This window comes from Aspergillus steynii (genome assembly GCF_002849105.1).
Source record: "Aspergillus steynii IBT 23096 chromosome Unknown P170scaffold_1, whole genome shotgun sequence".
Lineage (NCBI taxonomy): Eukaryota > Fungi > Ascomycota > Eurotiomycetes > Eurotiales > Aspergillaceae > Aspergillus > Aspergillus steynii.
Window position 1 is genome coordinate 4,372,206 of NW_020194398.1, and position 18,817 is coordinate 4,391,022.

Sequence of the window (18,817 nt, forward strand, 5' to 3'; positions counted from 1 at the left end):
ACCGTCAAAAAAATGGGGATATCGCAACAACAGAACAAAAGACCATACTCAGACAGAGAACCCAAACGCTTAAAGACATCGCTCCGCTATGCAGACAACTCAAAAGCCAAGCAAATCATGAGGCATGACAGCAGAATCCACCCACACTTTTGTCGCCCGCGCATGCTGGTGCAATTTGTCCTAATATAGCCAAACACGAAATCCACCCGTAAATGCAATGTGAAGATGACAGCAGCGAAAAGGAAAGCAGAAAGAAAAGGAAGAGAGGAGAATGGTAAAGAAACAATGACAAGTATGACGACTCATGTTACCAGAGCCGCCAGACCAAGGCAGATCAAATGGACTGCCGAGTCCAGCTCCGGCCTCATTTCTTGAACATGTAGTGTCCGTAGATTCCGCCTACATCACCAACGGCCACGGGGATCTTTCTCATTCCCCACCACCTGGCCCCCATTTTCCAGGTCCGAGCGCCGTCGTCCGGCGTCTCGTTCGTCATCGATGCAGGGTCCCGGACGTACCATCCTCGGCGGCCGAGCTCTCGAACGGTCCACCCGGTGGATTTGGCGGTTTTGGTTCTCTCGCGCAGCGGGGCAATCAGCTTTTCGTGGAATTCAATCACCTGAAGCGGGTAGCTCTGCTGCGAAAGTAAGAGGCAGGAGCTCGTGTTGAAAACGGTTCCCAACGTCAACTGAGAAGCCTTCGTGAGGTCTAGGTAGCACAGGGATGGGGGAACCCAAGTCTCCACGGATTCAACCGCTATATCGCCATCCGGCCGCGGGGCGGGAGTGAAGAAAGCGTTCAAGTCCTGTGCGGACAACTCCGCCGATCCCAAGCCCAATTCTTCCAGATGCTTGGTCAAGGGGATGAGGGCTTGAGTGTGAGCCGATGTGACCTTGGCCCCTCCGATGTTCAGGGAACGCAGCGTAGACGGCAATTTCGGGAGCAGCGCGCTGACATCCTCTTCCTCCAGGAGTCGGTAGCGCGTAGGATCGGTCATCAGGTTCAGGAACACCAGCGAGTCGGTAACGGCCGGGTGAGTCGTCAGAAACTCGACCGCCTTGGCGCCCCTCAGACGAATGGTGCGGGAAAGACTCAGGTGCGTAATGCGAGCGGTTTCGGGGATGGAAAAGAGAGCCGCCTCGTTGATCTGCGTGTGCGTGACATCCAGGTGCGTCAGGTTCACCAGGCGAGGAAGAAGGGTCTCGAAGGCGGAGGCGGGAAGGCTGCTACATTCGTGCATCGAGATGCGCCTCAGATTCGGCATGGTCAAGGGGAGACTGAAGAGCGACTGCTGGAAGACCGCGGAGAACGACTGCGTCGAACAACCGCAGAGATCGAGCGCAAAGAGATTAGGCAGGCCGGTGAACAGCTTCTGCATCACTTCGACGCTGATATCGCCCTCCACGTGCTCCTGCAGCAGACATTCCTTCAGGTTGGGCAGCAGATCCAGGCATTTCAAGAGCGTCGTGGCGGTCAAATTCTGAATCTCGGCGTTCATCTGCTTGGTCCGTCCCAGGCCGACGGAGGTGAAGTGCGAGAAATCGAGGCGACGAACCAGCGTTCCCAAAGCCGGATACTGGGACATGTGGTTGAGAGCCTTGGAAAAGATGATCGAGTGCGGGAACGTCATGTTTCGGTACAACACGGCGAGGGTGGCCGCGTGCAACGTGCGCGAAGCTAGAAGACAGGCAATCAGGTCGACATTGCGAGGGGTGTACCCATTGGGCGGGACGTCCAACGCCAGCTTGGAGATAATTTGGTCTGTGCCGCAATCCGTTAGACCCGTCGGAATAAAACACGGACGGCGCGACAGGCACGCAGACTTACCGAGCACCTCCGGAGGAAGCTTCTCCAGAAGAGAAGTGCCGGGAACCGGCTTCTCTTCCTCCACGACCACCTGCTCCACCTCCAGCGTCTTGGTGGGCGGAGGGTTGCTGGCCGGCGGAGTGGCCTCCCAGGCCCAGCCACGCGCATGCATCTGACCCAGCTGGCGGAGGTCACTGTAGCTTCGGCTCAGGCTCTTTCCACCCAGTCGGATCTGCTTCCAGCCCAGGAAGCCGCCGCAGGGGCAGCAGAAGTCGGGGGTAGGCTGCATGTCGGCGACGGCGGGCTTTTGCGGTTCTTTGGAGGTTTGCTGTTCTTCTTCGGGGTGCGTGTCCACAAAGGACTGCGCAATGCCTACACATCCGCGACGAGGGACCGAATCAGTTCATTGCCCAGCACCATAGGTCGGGGCACGTTCTCATACCGTCAACGTCTTCTTTGATCGAACCAACCGACGGACGGCGGCGACTGGTCGACCGGGAACCGTCGGGCGAGGAACACTCGGAGGAACGAGGCGAGGAGCTACGCGAGAGACTGACGGGAGAGGAATCTCCCTGAGGGGCAAACGGATAGCGAGGCTTGTGCAGGCAGAGAGCGGGAGAGGCAGCGGCGGAAGACATGACGGGCGACTGGCGAGGAAGGCCTCTCGCACTCTAATATAGGGAGATCCGTAGGGCCAATCCCGATTAGGAAGAAGACGATGGGAGGGAAACGAGGACGAATAGGCAGGGGGGGTGGAGGAAACACAAAAAGGCGAGTGGAATCAAGGTCGAGCAGGAAAAAAAAGAATAAAGTGATCGTAAGAGAAAAGGGAGAAAAAGGGAAAAGCGAAAAAAAGCCTTTTTCTTTTTTTTTTTTTCACTTTCTTCCCCGGATTCCACAAACTCTTCCTAGTGCAGATTGAGAGGGGCGGCGGAGACGATGAAAATGTAGACCGGCTGAGGAGGCAGAGGAAGCTGTTAGTCACAGATTGCGGCGGATGGAACAGTGACCGCGCCCCCCCGAGGCGGACACGCTATTGATTGAGTGGAGGCCGGTCGGAGGTCGGGCGAGATGAGATGCTACCGCCGACGGGGTTCAGATTCAGGTTGTTGCAAAGACGGAGAAGGTTTGGGCAAACGAAGGAAGGGGGAAGAGACGTTGAAGAGGAGGGCAGGCAATGAAGTCAGTGGCCGCCGGGCAGCCAACGGAAAAAATTCGATTTTCGCTGGGAGCGGAAGAAGCTGCAGCTGAGCTTGTCGCAATCGACGGGATTTCTATTAAGTAACCCGATTTTCTCTTTGTTGAGACGTGAGACGAGCTGATTCCAATACGTAATTCTTCTCTTCTCCAGCGTTATACTCCGTAGATTTATTCGACCGGTCTGCAGTGGGAAGCGCGGCGAAGCAGAAAACAGACAAAGCGAGCCCTACGCAAGCCAACTATAGCGACTATACTTAGATCTAGACGTGCTCCGGGCCGTTTAAACATCCCTGTCACGGGGTCATTTATTCTTTTTCCTTTTCCTTTTTTTTTTTTTTCTCGGAGTGTCGCCGCCTTCCGAACACCACCTTTTTTCACTCTTCTGTGTAGACATATTCAACCTCAGACTCAACCTCAGACTCTGAGTCTAAGTCGGAGTCTGAGGCTACGTACAAACAACATGTTTATGAATCCACCGGGGCGACAGACTCACCGGATCGACCGACGCGACACTTCATCTCCGAAGATCAGGAGGGACTGAATGGATCGCCGCCATTCTATGACATAATGGAAAATCGCCGCTGGCCGGCCCCGTGACCCCAAGGACCTTCTGGGCGGGACGAGCGAGAAGGTACCCGGTACTTTCTCTTCCGTGCCCGTCGCCGCCAGCCGCCAAGTATCTGCGACCTGGCGGTGACTCCTTCCGGAAGGGACACGCTGGATTGATTTGATTCATGTCCCCCTTGTCGTAGTCAATCAACTACCTACCTAGGAGTACTACCACTTCCTCCGGAGGGTACTACTAGTCAGTACTGCGTAGTGTTGAATACCCCGGACGCAGCCACGTTCCGGGAGGATTTCCCTTACGTAACAGTTACCACCCTCGCAGGCCCAACCGCCCGCCGTGATTGGCCGCGGCGGACTGGGCTGGTCCCGTGACCCCTCTGGAGGACGCTAGTCCCTCTTGGGGAACCATCTTCCCTCTCCTGCTCGCTTTCCTGTCATCTCCATTGTTTGCTCCCCCCTGGTCCGGTCTGCCCCTCCTGGGATCATCCGTGACCCTCCGGACCCTCCGAGCTCCGGCTTATTGAATATTACGGAGTAGTATAATATTAAGACGAGTGATCAATCGACTCGCATCCCCTGGATTTCTCATCAATTGCAGGACCAGGGGGCTCCCAACTGTGCACTAGATAGATGAACTCTCGATCGCTCTATCCTATCCCCCGGTCCACTCTTGGCCCGGTACCCCTTACAGTTCCTCTCGACACTGGCCGGAGCCCTTTGGTCCTGGTCTCATTTCACGTCCTGTCTTTTAGTCTCGCTGCTGGGCGCGTGACCCGAGATGGCATGGCGCAGTGCCATCCCGTCTGTCTTCAATTGTAGCCTGCACGGTCAACACTCCCCGGCACCTTGCATAGCTCCTTCCCCGGAGAACCTCGTCCGCCAAGAAAAGAGCATTCGAGCCAAGCTGCCGGTAGGCATTCTTGAATCTACTCCACTCTCTATTGGGTTGATCTGGCGCATAGTTCGTTGGCCTCCATCCCCCTTTCTGCTGCCGGTGCAACGATCCCGCCGCTTTCCCCGCCGATTTGAGCCTCGGGTTGGCAGCTGGCATCGTCCTGGCCAGGTTACACTCAGTGGCAAGTCAATTTGGAATGCCAACCGGTCCCCCCTGTCGACTGCAATGGTCCATTCCACCTCCTTATCACCCCATCTTGCCTCATCCGTGACAGCGCAGGCGTCATACGTTCATGGGTGAGGTGTCCGGCCCAATCGCACCATCTCCATGGCAAATGGTACAACCCCGTTCGACAGGGTGCACTGTACCTAGGTAGATCGACTGGGAAGTATGCCACGATCTTGTCCGCGGAAAGGCTGTTCTGTGAGACTTGACGGTTGTTAATGTAGGATGGAGAACGTGTCTTCAATCCGGTAGGGCCCATCCCCTGTAAGACATCAACCTTTATTCCGACGTAAAATTGCATCATAGGCATGACTCGAGAGTTTGGGGTTCCCTTCTAAACCTGCAGTGCAATCAGGTGGTGAAGTGGTGCCATCTCATTGGTCATGACTCAACGGATCAAACCACCACATCCCGACCTCTTACACTCTGTCTACCACTCTACCTCGAAGCATCCCATGTTCTCATGTCACTTTTCTCGTGGATCTCAAACAATGGGCCGTTGTCGGTTGGCAACCTTGGAAACGTCAATAATCCCACGGATCTCGAATTAATTCCACGAAATGAATCTGACCACCTAGGCTTACATGAGCAATACGCCATCTCGATCCAAGCCACCAGATCCTCGAGATCTATTCAAATCTAAGCTTATTGGGGAATTAACTCAGTCTATATGTGAACACTTTCCGAAATCAAGAAACTCAAATTTTGAGATAGCTGCCATGATATAACGAGCTGTATACGCTTGGGAATAGGCATCATACAGGATATCTTCTTCTTTTTTTTCCGACTCAAAAGCTCGTTCAATCTTATAATGAGCAATGCGTGCATGCCATGTTGAACTTTGTTATTAGGGTATACTGAGTATGTCCGATTCTCGGGACCTGACGAACAAGAATCTTGGTTACTGCATTCAGTTCCTATCTTTGTGGCTTTTGGAGTCACGAGCCGGCACCCTTTAACATATGGTTAATTCTGGGGGCCCCGTGTCTGGTGATTACCGATTTGTGATATCGTTGACACTGTACATCCAGTTCCGATACTCAACTCGTGACTCCCATTACAACAGCTTATGGAGACCTCAGGTGAAGCAACACTACCTCGAAAACAGCTTCAGGCCATGATGTCTATTGACCACCTAGCAAGGATTGCAAAGTTTTATGCGTTAGCGTAAATGGAGTCTGTTTTAAGAAAGCTATCCGGTAAACCATTTCCATGATTGACTGTAAACCCTGCCTAGAAAACCGATTTCTACATGGAATCTATCCCCGAAAGCTCATCACTAACTTCACCTCAAGCCCACGAGTGCTTTCTGACGCTCAAAGGATAGGAAACCCCACTTGGAGTTATCAGTCCATTTCAGATATACTTCTTCAACCATCCTTGCTATTCATCCAACTCATCGACAATCTACCACCAGAGCTCGGAATTGCTGCAAACTCGGTGGCTCAAATCACAGTGAATACGTACGCGAATATCATCAAGTATGAACTTATCCACCCAACATTGTGTATCCTCAGCTCCTGGCTAGTTTGGTGCCTTCACTAAAGCCGGTCTGTTCTTCCCAGTCTGCCGTCTCTTCAATAGAGGCAGAAGCGCAATGTATGCTCACTCGAGTGGATGAACTCAACATACTTCTATCCAATTATCTGCACACATTAATTTCTATAACTTATAGATCGTGGAGTCAGATATAGTGGTGTTATTCAAGCAAAGCGAGGCCCTCGATTGGAACGCTCAATGGTTCAGGAACGGAATCATAACTGTGGTCGTCGTGCCCATATTCTCTGCCATCTGAAATTCCTCAATGCTGGGATATATTCCATTGAGTCATGCAGAGTCTAGGTACTACATGAATATCTGCCCTAGAAGAGTGAGGAAAGGTGCGTTGTACATAATATAACAAGATGTTGTGAAGGCTTATGTTAGGCCTGAGCAGTCAGGCATCAGCCTATGCAAAGGGCGGCGCTCAATTGAAGGTCTACACCTGCCCACCTCCCTCCTCTCTCCTTCTCTCACTCGGTCACACACACTCTCTCTCTTTATATATAGATCGCTCTTTATCTCTGCGTCTATCCTACAAGCTGATCTAGTCAATTGAACCCACTCTTGAAGCATACACAGGTTGTCTTTTGGTCGCAGTCCATCCAGAGATCACCTGGGCTCATCTTTTTCTTCAGATGCTCTGACGTGCATTCCTAACTGTCTACTGAACTAGGTATAATCACAGGTAAATTTCTCTATCGTATATCAGAGTAACCACTTATCTATGTTTCGGCGATTTTATTTGCTTTGAAGCCCGGGAAACAAGTCTTAAGCCATTGATCACTGAGCATATTTGGAGGTTTCAAGTTAGAATGTATTCTTACAGGGCATTGCTGCTTTAACAAAGACAATTAAACAGCATGCACTCCATCGTATCCATCTCATCTATAGACACATAGGCGTTTAATAGATATCAACATCGGGAATCGACTTTGGTTGCTTTTCCCATGGACAAATGAAACCCCCTAAAACAGTCTATCTCGACCATTCACGGACATATGTCGGCTTATCTCCATCTTGTGGAGGCTGCTCTTCAGAAAAATAATAAATAAAAATCAAATCAAATCAAATCAAATCAAATCAAATCAAATCAAATCAAATCAAATCAAATCAAATCAAATGGCAATGATTGAAAATCTGGTACCTAGGTAGTAGTATACCAGTGGAGCCCTGGATTATGATTGGTCAGAATATTATGCTGACTTTCTCAGCCCTAACTTCTGCACATGGTCTGGATCCTGAATACCAGGTGCTCACTTCAAGGGACAATATTGCCAAAGAACAACGTAACGGTAAGAAGTTTTACCCTTCTTCTTTAAAACTATCCAATCCCTTCAAGATCATGCCGCATTTATTCTAGCCAATGGCCCACACCTACATTGGAGAAGACGCAACCCTAATTCCCTTCTGTCACTCGACAAAGACAGACAGGCAGATATAGAAATAACTAGATCAATAGACAAACATGCACATTGCCTCATCAGGAAACAGACATCCTGCACTGAATGCGCACGCTCCCCGGGCATAAGTACTGTACATAGACATCTGCGCCCCGAACGTAAAATGCAAGCCTAGTAACTCCCATGTATTCTATAGTGACCTTTGATACTAGCAGGACTTGGCATCAAGTAGGTAGTATTTAATCCGTCCATTCAGCCTAAGTGTATGTCAGAGTTTTTTTTTTCCTGCGAGACGGAATACGCCGTAGGAGTTCCGGTAAGATTTCTTTTTTTTATTACTGCGTACTGTCTAGTTCTTTCTTTCATTCAATCAGCATAATTATAGTGACTGTTAAGGTTTTTCTTTCTCGTTTTTGCCTCCCGTTTCAGCCTGCGCCACTCACCCATACCTACCGAATGTCTACCTACTAATTGTCTACCGGGCGGGATGAAATTCCGACTGGACTTTCTCAGATGCAGTAAGACATTAGCTGAGGAGTGAAAGGTACCGTCGAGTGGCGAGCCGTTTGGTATCGTATCCTTTGTATCGGGGATATAATGAACTCCGACCTGGATCTAGCCTTTTGGGCATCCCGCTTACTTGCGGAGGATTCTCCAGCTGAAAGAGATTTTTTTTGTACGTTTCACTACTGTAAACTACGTAGAGGGGACGGGAGACGAGATACATGTAGGCCGAGATGCAGGCATAAGTCTATGCAAGCACAATGCATGTAGGTAGCCGACGGGTGGCCAGAAGCAAGAATCTCCCGAGAATCGTCAGTCTGGCAGCCACGGTTGGTGCGCCAGTATTGACTTTTACAACCGGGATGGAATTGAGTTCGACAATGAATCCCGACGTCAGCCATTACTGCTCGACTGGCGTGGAAGCAAGTTTTAGTTTGAGGACCGCGGTCTCTTAACTCTTACTAGAAGTCATGCGGGAAACTTGGAACGAGGTATGCAAGAGAAAAGAAATGTCTCTAGTTGTTAATCCAATCTATCTAGATCCCAATCCAGTTGAAAGATATAGTTGGTATGTAACAAGATTTGGTCGTTGATGCGGTTGGCATCATCACATCAAAAAGAATAAGGAAACCCAGTCTAATAACGATAATATGCTAAAACAGAATTGTCGGCCTTATAGTGGAGTTTCCAAGACAGGCGACAATGGATATCAGTAATTCAAATCCGTAAACCCGTAAAGATAAAAAAAATATTCTGCAGAATGCCATCGTGCAGGTGAAAAAATAGAGAGACATGGTCGTGAAGGTAAGGCTGAAATATCACCTAACGCCATCAGAACATCCAATGTTCCTTTAATTTTCCTGGTCGTCCTATTGGTGATTGATTCGATGTGGACTTTTTGTGGTTCGCTTTCATTTATTCAACAGCGGAAGCGCCATCGCCGTGAGTGACAGGGTTGACCTTGGGGTTCCACTTGAACTTGAACTCCTCGCCAAGCTCCTTGCGAACGGCAGCCTTGACGGCCTCCAGCACGTTGGGGAAGACACCGAAGTTGGCGGGGTTGTTGTCGTCGTTCTCGCCGCCCTGGAACACACCGGTGCGGACCAGGCAGGTGTTCCAGCCGTACATGTTACCACCGCAGATGTCGGAGGCCGGGTTGTCACCAACCATGTAAACGTTCTTGGGAAGGCGGTTCTCGTCGTGGATCTGCTCCATCCACGAGCGGAGGACCTCGTCAGCGTAGGTGTAGGTGGCACGCTCGGGCTTGCCGTAGACCACACGCTCCAGGTCGACACCGGTGAGGGCCTTGTACTGGGCCTCGATGGATATCCGGAAAGCACCCTGCGTCAGACGAGGGGGTCCCTTGTGGTTGGTAGGGAAGACCAGGTCACCTTGCGAGAAGTAAACGGGGATGCGCGAGGCGACGGGGTCCTTGGCGCGGGTCAGCATCTTGCCGTCCTCAGCCAGCAGCAGATCGATGATGAGCTGCATATCGGTCGCGTAATCATACGAGTCGGCGAAGACGAGGATGGCATCGAATTTGACCTTGGAGAAGTCACGGGGCTTAGCCTCGGCGCGATCTTCCTCGGTGAAGGTGCGCCAGGGAGAGACGGTGGGGTCCCAGGCGAGGATATCTTTGGGGTGAACGACGTTCTTGAAGCCGTAGTTCTCGGCCACCTCCCGGATCTTCTGGCCCTCACCACCGCAAACCAGAACGGTCTCGTAGTACTCCGCCAATGCCTGCATCGGGGTGTGAGACTGGATAAACTGGTCGGTGGAGATGGGGCTCTCCAGGATCTCGGAGAGCTGCTGGCAACGGGCGGTCTCGGTCTTACCACCACCGTTGGTCAACAGAATATAAGGGATCTTGATGCCCAGCTCGTTGTCGCCATTCAGCATCTTCAATGCCTCCTTTGCCTCCTCAATGGGCTCGTTGCCGTGAGCGAGAACACCGTCGATGTCGAAGGCGAACGCCATGTTCTTAGCGGCATCAACCTTCTCCTTGGACATGTCCTGGACCTGCGAGGCCAGGATGTCCCGAGTGACGGAGGCATGTCCGGAAGGAACGGCGGAGGACAGGCGGGAAACCCGGGGAGATCTGGGGATAGGCAGAGAGGTACCGAAGGAGTTGCGGGAGCTGCGACGTTCCCGCGTCGAGGGGGACAGACTCAGGTTGTGCATGAACTGAGCGGCATCACTGATGGCGCTGCGGGTGGCCGGAATCTCGACGGTGTTTCCAGCATCGTTGGGGATGGGGAGAGTGCCGCTGAGGCGAGACTCTCTGGGGGCGGGAGCAGCAGGGTCAACACCCAGGTCAGCGTCGTCAAAGCGAGGCATGGCGGGATTGGTCTTTGTTTTTGCGGAGAGGTTGGTAGGAATTGGCTGAATAGGAGAGATCTAAGAGAGCAAGAGAGAGGAGGGGTGATAAGACCAAAGTCAGTTATATGATATCACTCTTGGTAAGAACCAGGACCAACAGGAATGTTAGTCGAAGAGTGAGAGGATAAGATAAAGGAAAAGACCAGGACAGGTACAAAAGCTGGAGAAAGAAGGCCTCAACCAGGAGGGAATGATACAATCTATATATAATGATAAGAACGAACCGGTTTCCAGTGGCGGTCTAATTATCCCCGTCCCAAAGCTGTGACCTGGTATAGGGGGGTTGTTTTTTTTTTTTTTTTTTTTTTTTTAATCTTTCCCTTTTTTGTTCCTGTTCATTTTAATTCCCTCTGGAAATCCCCTTGGATGCAGCCATTCACACGCCGGGGATCCACCAGGCGTCTCATTATTCCTAGGAATTATCGTCATCGCGGCTTTGGCATTTGATTAGCCCTGATTCGGCCTCCCCAAAGATACGCAGGGGCGGGTCCGCTAGTCCGCATTGGGGAAGGCTGGCCATGGACGGTAATACGGGGAGCCTGTCTTGTACTGGTATCGATACCATACAGGGTAATACCTGGCCTCCCATACAATCATACTGATTTTTGTGCACACCCTCTCGCACGGTGCAGATGGCAGCCTGAGTCTAACCACAAATTGGCCCAGGAGGAGCGGGGCGGGATGCATGACATCTCCTACGATTGGCCACGAGCTTTTTTTGTTTTTCCCCGCTCTCGCTCCTTTCCTCCGCTCTCTCTCTCTCTCAATGGTTTGGGAGCAACTGATAATCCCATTATTGGAATTTGGATTTGGTGGGAGGTTTGTTGCTCGAACTGGACGAACCCAAGAAAGGAACCCCCTTCGGCCGGCATGAGCCCGTTCTGCACGGTGAGTGGACAGGAGCGAACCGAGCGGGCCTCATCCGGGCCACCCATTGGCCAGCAGCCCTTCCACCCGTGGAACATGGCCTGAGATCGATGCAGCCGATGACGATCGAGCGGGCGACGACGGGTCAAACGCTCGCGCCGTTTCAACCCAAGAGAGGCCGTGATGTCATGGCGGCCCCGTTGGCTTTCTGCGCCGGTGGGGCAGGTTGGCCGGTGGCTGCGCTGCTGGGCGTCTGGGATGCCGTCATGGAGGGCAGTCTGAAAGGTCGGACAAGAAGAGCTCCCCAAGCTGCTCGGGATAGCTCTGGTGATACGATCGAGGGGCCCAGAACCACGAGAAAGCAAGGAATGGGGTGCGGACACCGGTTGCCGCAACAATGCCAGCTTCATGGAATTGTGGGAAGAAGAGAAATGATCCAAGACGACGGAAGCAGGCGGTATGACAACAAACCCCTCCTCCCTGATTGCCGCCAAAATTCCCCTCCACCCCACCTTGTTGCTTCCCAGGACAGCTAAGCAAGTGAACCTTGTCCGAATCTACCCCTCCTCCGATTCTGCAGACTCTTTATTATTCTCCTCCTGTCCCGATTCTCTTCTTCCTCTTCTCAATTCCTCCATTTCCCCTCACCTTTCCCCTCCCTATACCAATCAACAACCATCCACCATGTCGAACGGAGTCACTTTCGAGCTGAGCAACGGCGTCAAGATCCCCGGCGTCGGGTTCGGCACCTTCGCCAGCGAGGGTGCTGAGGGCGAGACCTACCGTGCCGTCATGACCGCTCTGCGCACCGGCTACCGTCACCTGGACTGCGCCTGGTTCTACCTGAACGAGGGCGAGGTCGGTGATGCTCTCAAGGATTTCCTGAAGGAGAACCCCTCCGTCAAGCGTGAGGACATCTTCATCTGCACCAAGGTCTGGAACCACCTCCACCGCTACGAGGACGTGATCTGGTCCGTCGAGAACTCCCTCCAGAAGCTCAAGGTCGACTACATCGACCTGTTCCTGGTCCACTGGCCCATTGCCGCCGAGAAGGAGACCCAGGAGAAGCCCAAGATTGGCGCTGATGGCAAGGTAAGCTATAGCTCTCTTTTTTTTGTATATGTCTTGTGTGTGTGGTTTTAGCTCACAAACCTCCCCTCATAGTACGTCATCCTCAAGGATCTCACCGAGAACCCCGAGCCCACGTGGCGCGCCATGGAGAAGATCTACGAGGACAAGAAGGCCCGCGCCATCGGTGTCTCCAACTGGACCATCGAGGGTCTGGAGAAGCTGCTCAAGTTCGCCAAGGTCAAGCCTCACCTCAACCAGATCGAGATCCACCCCTTCCTGCCCAACGAGGAGCTGGTGCAGTACTGCTTCAAGAACGGCATCATGCCCGAGGCCTACTCTCCCCTGGGCTCTCAGAACCAGGTGCCCACCACCGGCGAGCGGGTCAGCGAGAACAAGACCCTGAACGACATCGCCAACAAGGGCGGCAACAGCCTGGCCCAGGTCCTCATCGCCTGGGGTCTGCGTCGCGGCTACGTCGTGCTGCCCAAGAGCTCCAACCCCGCTCGTATCGAGTCCAACTTCAAGAGCATCGACCTGTCGGACGCCGACTTCGAGGCTGTCAACAAGGTGGCCGAGGGCCGCCACTTCCGCTTCGTCAACATGAAGGACACCTTTGGATACGACGTGTGGCCCGAGGAGACCGCCAAGCAGCTGTCTGCTTAAAAAAGAACGATTGGACAATGATTTTACGGGTTATCGAATCTCTTTTCTTTTTTTGAAAAAAAATTTATGCGGGTCATAATAAAGGACGGGGAAGATATTTGGATACCATGATATAAGAGATACACAAAATAGTAGAAGAAAGAAAGAGTTATTCCACCAGAGTTTGTACTTGTAGGGAACCAGGTATCTTATGCCAAACGAATGCAGCTCGTGCTAGGATGCCAGTAATCATCTTCACGGCATACCTACCTCGTTCAAATAATAATGACAATAATTAAAATCATGTTAAAAACCGCCAGAATAATTACAGTAACGACGAAAACCAGGCCAAGCGAAAGATCCTTAAACCAAGGACCAATCCGATGAGGCTGGAATGGAACCATCAGATGGTGCTGCAACCTGCATCCTACGCCGGAGGACTGTCCTCCATGGAGTGCAGCCGCCCGGTATTGATGACACCTTAGGCATGTCTACGGCCGGATGACGCTATGTATGTCTGTGAGAGTTGAGGATTCGATTCCCAGACATACAGAGTATCGACTGTCAGTTCATCGATCTCCGGCCCCGCCACCTTCCCCGAAACAGGCCAGAAGCGTTCCTCATGCATGTCGCAGCAGCGTACCGACGAAGTAAGGAGAATAATGTCTACCTTACCACCAGATCCATACCAGGTAGTATACCAACAAACCCGCACCCAGAAGAAAGCCCTCCTCCCTCCTTCTACTCGACATAGCAACACCCACCAGCAAGTCCCAGCCACAGAGGACGGAGAATCCCGGAACGCACGCAGCCCTCGGTGGGCAAATCCGGAAAAGCCCTAAACCAAACACCGGCTGCCCGAACGGGTTAAGGAGGTTTCTTTTTCCTGGTGGCTCCGTATTTTCCCCGTTCGTGGCTTAGCAAGGTGGACGGACTTCCTGCAAGCACGCACCGCTGGCCCAGCCCGATGCCGAATGACGTGGGAGGATGCCCGCCCTAGTTGGGCGCTAGGCTTTAATAGGATGGTCTAGGTACACTGTCCTCCGCTGGCGAACTCCACCGACAGAGGAGTAATGGGCTCGCTAATCGGGTTAGTGAGGACGGAGACCTACTCCGTACAGTGTATACAAAGAATGTGGTTTGGTTGGTAGAGGATACGGGCAAGGAGCAAGCACAGGAGGTGAATTCCACACTTCAGCTCTGCAAGGTCCTTGCCTTCTACTCTGGGATGAGGATTTCGAGCATGCTGTATGGTTGAGAGCGCTGAAGTTGAGGGATTAAATTGGCCGGAATGCGGGATGGCTTGGATGTGAATGTTTACGTAGTATGTTCCTGGAATGAATCAATTAGATGAAGGTGTAGGAGTTCTACTATATGCTGATCTATCGGCCTCGTGGAATGGAACGGCTATCTCAGTCGGCAAGTGAACCCGATGTCATTCGGGATCGGGTTCATCGGTCTGGTGGATATCGATGGGGATGGGATGAACGATTCGGAGTTCTACGAGCACACCCCGTCCATGTGGCCAGCACGTCAGGGAGTCTGCTATCGTCCGATGGATGGGTACCGGTGAGCTGAGATGGAAGTACCAGGATCTCTGGAATGCCTGGCTGCGTACAGAGAAGTATATGGCATTCTATTATTATGTCCGTTCCATCCTACGTGGGCCTTGAGCGAGTAGATTGTGAACACTTGGATACTCATATGCTATGCAGCCACAATATGCGGAATCTACGCTTCGTAGTGATATGGATATCCAACTAGACAGATACTCCTTATTGGATACCAGAGACGTACCAATACTGTGTCCTGTGCCCTACATATGGGTATGGCTATGGATACTCCATACTAGCACGGAGTATGTTTGCCTATGCATGCATCTACTCCGTACATACTGTGCACTATATGATCCTACTCTCCAAACAAACATCCACGGGTATAGACAACCACACCCACAAACCACTCCAAACCAACCCATTCACTTCCATGCCATCTCCCTGATTCTTCACGACGATCCACCAGACTCTAACCCAAAGCCAATTCACTCCAACCAATCTCCCTCTCCCTTCCGTCCAGCTATCTCCCTCCTGACCAGGCCCTCCAACCCCAATTCCCCTGCTCCGAGGTCACCTCGCGCAGCACCATCCCCAAGCCCCTGCTAAAAACCCTCATATGATATCATCATGCATCCCGACCCCCTTAGCCACCGCATTCCCAGGCAACTAAGGTCGTAGTTCGCCCGGACTAGACGCTTCCACCGTACGCGAGATACCGACACCCCGGACCGTACGCCGTATTACGGATTCATACCGTATCTCCGGCGGTATGGCCCTGTATGGGTGTACGGCGTTACTTACGAGGATGTCCAGACGATGGAGTACAGTGCCTCCTATGTATGTATGCACTGTAGATTGGATCCAGTTTAGTAGATCATTGTAGATACCTCCCGAGGTGCCATGCAGGACATCCATCCCACATCGCGCATCCCCAGAAAGATGGAGCAGAGACCCCATCCGTGCTCGGCGCTCCATCTCTCCGCCAGTTTTGATCTGGGGAGGCCCCCGAACGGCCACCTACCCCTCCGACAACGAGGGTACTTACTCGGGTTACCTAAAAGACTGGGGAGGTTCCTGGGCGATTCGATTTAGGCAACATGGATGCGTAGAAAGGAAGTTTGGCGGGGAAAAATGGGGAGGTGAAGCGAGAGGCTGGCCAGGATCAGCAAAAAGAGGGGGAAACTTCCAGGATTCGACCAGGTTTCCGGCTCAAGTATAGACTAGTAGTAGACGGAGGGCTTTCCCAATTCACATGTCCCCGGATTTCTTGGATTTCTTGGATTTCTTGGATTTCTTGGATTTCTTGGATATTTGGATTCTTGGACTCATGGACTCAAATGAAAAGCAAGATGAGAATTGATTGACACGCCCCCATGGCGAGATATCCCAACTCCGAGCCTTAACTAACCCTGCCCTGAACGCCGCCGATATCCCGAATTCGTCAGGCCCGACGATCTTTCCAAGTCCCTGATATTATGACTATGTACAGCATCCCCCTTTTCCAACCCCCGTCCAGCGGGAAAATAGCATCATCACGGCAGACAAACACAATGGATGGACCAGCCATCACACAGAGAATTCATCGAGCGGCTCACGACACCAACCGCGCCGATCGGACTCTTCTAGGCATCGGCGTTGAGCCTGCATGTGTCTGGAAGATACTGGCACTTTTGCCAGTGCTGCCACTTCCCGAGGATCGACTGGTGCTGCTCACCTTCGACGTCGACGACCCCAGCAACGTTGTGCTAGGCGACCGCGGAGTCAGCTTTTTCCGCTTCTCCGGACTGGGTGATAGCGACGACGGACTCGATTCAAGAGACGCGACTGCGGCCGTGGCCGATGATTTGCTTGTTCCCAGGCGTCGGACCCGCCGCGTACGAGGAGTTGCAGTAGCGGGTGCAGTAGTGGAAGTTCCGTCACCACCACTCTCGGGGGAGCCCTGCGAGCGAGTGACGCGCCGACTGTTCGCCTTTCCTTTCTCGGACCTGCGACTCGGCGACCTGTCTCCCCGGCCACCAACGTCATCGCCGGGTCTCGTGCCTCCATTCTGTTCCCCCTCATATTCGACCAGGTGCTCGCTCCACGAGACTCGCTTCTTCCCGGCTGCCGGTCGACCAGGCTTATGCGCAGACTCGTCGTTATCGGTCACGACCCTGTCGGAGTCGGATGATGTCTGCGCCAACTTCTGCAGCGTGAACTTTGGAGGTACCGATTCTCCTTTGTTCTTTCGCGTGTTTCGTCGCGTCGCCAACGCCAACTCCTGAGCCTCCGATCGTTGCAGGAAGACAAATTCGGTCCCGTTGGAGCGCCGGAGCGAAAGTGTGTTCTGAATAACACCGGGCGTCCGGCGCGAAGAAGGCTTGGGCGTGCTGTTGCGGGCGCTTCGACGGGGACTGGAGGGAGGCTGCTCATCTTTCTTGTTGACGTTATTCACAAAGCCTTTGATCGGCGAGGGCTGAGACTTCTGAGGGGAGGGCGAATTGGTGTCGAGATCCTCCAAGGCCCGACGAGAAGGTGGCGTAGGCATTTCGGTGACTTCGATCTCCAGCGGGGGCGAAGTCTGGCCTTCCTCGATTTCCGGCGTGACTGGAGCGGCCGCTTTGGCGTCGCGTTTGGCCTTCGCCTTGGTAAGGAAGTTGTTTATCAGCGCGGCGTCCTCCCCATCCAATGAGCTTCGTAGTGCCGACCGAACCAGGGTCGACTCTTGTTCGGCAGTGAGTTCCTGCACCGGAGCGGTTGTGGGCGCAGGAGCAGCTGCAGCTGCAGGAGGAGTGCCGTCCGCTGCAACGGTCTCGTCGGTGCTCGGGTGTTCCTCCAGAGAATGAGACTGTCGATCAACGGTCATAGTCGCATCCAGCGTTGCATCCTCAGCCTCAGTCGTAGTTATCGCGGTCGCGGTCGCAGTTGCAATCGAAGCCGGGAGATCGCTTTCGTCCCCAAGCCGGGAACTGGGTAGATTAATCTGGGGCGAGTCGAAATCTGCCGTCTCCTTTATATTCGCGACGGTTTCGTCGGTCTCACTCGGGGCAGCGCTGGATTGGCCATGTAGCACGCGGGGATAGGCTAAAGGCGGCGCCAACGCGATGGCTGTCCGGGATTCGTCCTGTTCCACGGAGTTTTGCGCGACCGACGTGGACGTATCCGACGCGATCTCATCCTCATTGTTTTGACCCTGCGCCTCTTCGGGCTGCAACGTCTCGACGGTCATAGGCTCGGACTCGTCCACGAGACCGTACTTTGTCGGGATCTTGCCTGCGAACGGTTAGTTTGGATTGACTATCTTATGCGCGCTCCCTAATCGGGCCGCTAAGAAAAGACGGAAAAGCACGAAGGATAGGAGGGGTGAGTCTTACGTCGGCGCCCGGTAATAAGATTAGACTCCCACTGCGTTTCCAGGAATGACCGACCACGCGATGTCGTCTCATCGGAGTCGTCCTGTGACAAGCAGCGTCGTTTTACGCCACGCATACTGGTCGCATTTCGCGAGGTGTTGATCTCGGTGAAGTAGAAGTCTTCCTTGACGCACTCCTGCCCGGTCGCGATCAACCGTTGCAGCGACTTCATACTGTTAAACGAAGAGCGAAAGCGCTTCCACACCTTGCGCGACCGGGGACGCGACAGAAATGGAGTCGAGGGTTGGCGATCCCAAACACGAGGGATGTCGCGAGTGGTCTTGATCGGTGTGAACCGGAAGCGATCTCCCTGGAGCTGGGCGAGTTTGGAGGTGGTGAGAGAACTGTAGAAGATCCCAGTCAAGTTAGCGATGAATGGTTTGGTGAAAAATGTGGGAAATGATGATGATGGCGATGATAATAACAATAATAATGACGACAAGCCGGAGCAGCCAAAAGGGGGCATAGTAACACGTCAACGTCCGTCTTTCTTGAACACGGAGATCATCTGTGTCTTTTTGTGTTTCCTTTCCCCTCCACTCGACATGTGTCACTGGAATGTTCGTGGATAAGTGACTTACCATGACTGTGGAGATGGCATCGCAGCGTTGTTGGTGGACATTTTCGGGACTCCGACGCGAAGAATGCTTGGATGCGCCGAGTCGGTGACGTCCATACGACCAGAACGGAAACCGAATAATCAGAAACCAGACGATCTCTGGATGGAAGCCGATGAAAAACTAAGACAAGGCGAGCGGCGGAGATCGCAGG

The 18,817-nt window shown here is 52.8% G+C and overlaps 4 protein-coding genes across 4 annotated transcripts; 1 reads left to right on the top strand and 3 right to left on the bottom strand.

Moving 5' to 3' along the window:
* Nucleotides 1–364: 364 nt before the first annotated feature.
* On the bottom strand, nt 365–2,444 carry P170DRAFT_347812 (Leucine Rich Repeat domain protein; the record flags this gene model as incomplete). The annotated part of the gene is made up of 3 exons (XM_024843652.1): nt 365–1,761; nt 1,828–2,178; nt 2,249–2,444. The coding sequence occupies 3 exons, from the start codon at nt 2,442–2,444 to the stop codon at nt 365–367; spliced, it is 1,944 nt and encodes a 647-aa protein (XP_024710398.1).
* Nucleotides 2,445–8,633: 6,189 nt separating this feature from the next.
* On the bottom strand, nt 8,634–10,573 carry P170DRAFT_461046 (phosphatidyl synthase). The gene has a single exon (XM_024851993.1). It carries the CDS (start codon nt 10,474–10,476, stop codon nt 9,055–9,057), a length of 1,422 nt encoding a protein of 473 aa, XP_024710399.1. The 5' UTR covers nt 10,477–10,573; the 3' UTR covers nt 8,634–9,054.
* Nucleotides 10,574–11,658: 1,085 nt separating this feature from the next.
* On the top strand, nt 11,659–13,267 carry gldB (putative glycerol dehydrogenase (GldB)). Its single transcript, XM_024848307.1, has 2 exons — nt 11,659–12,477; nt 12,550–13,267. Exons 1-2 carry the CDS (start codon nt 11,845–11,847, stop codon nt 13,117–13,119), a joined length of 1,203 nt encoding a protein of 400 aa, XP_024710400.1. The 5' UTR covers nt 11,659–11,844; the 3' UTR covers nt 13,120–13,267.
* Nucleotides 13,268–15,965: 2,698 nt separating this feature from the next.
* Nucleotides 15,966–18,626, bottom strand: P170DRAFT_432640 (uncharacterized protein). The gene is made up of 2 exons (XM_024848308.1): nt 18,008–18,626; nt 15,966–17,906 (listed from the first exon to the last, which is right to left on the bottom strand). The coding sequence occupies exons 1-2, from the start codon at nt 18,510–18,512 to the stop codon at nt 16,246–16,248; spliced, it is 2,166 nt and encodes a 721-aa protein (XP_024710401.1). The 5' UTR covers nt 18,513–18,626; the 3' UTR covers nt 15,966–16,245.
* Nucleotides 18,627–18,817: the final 191 nt, after the last annotated feature.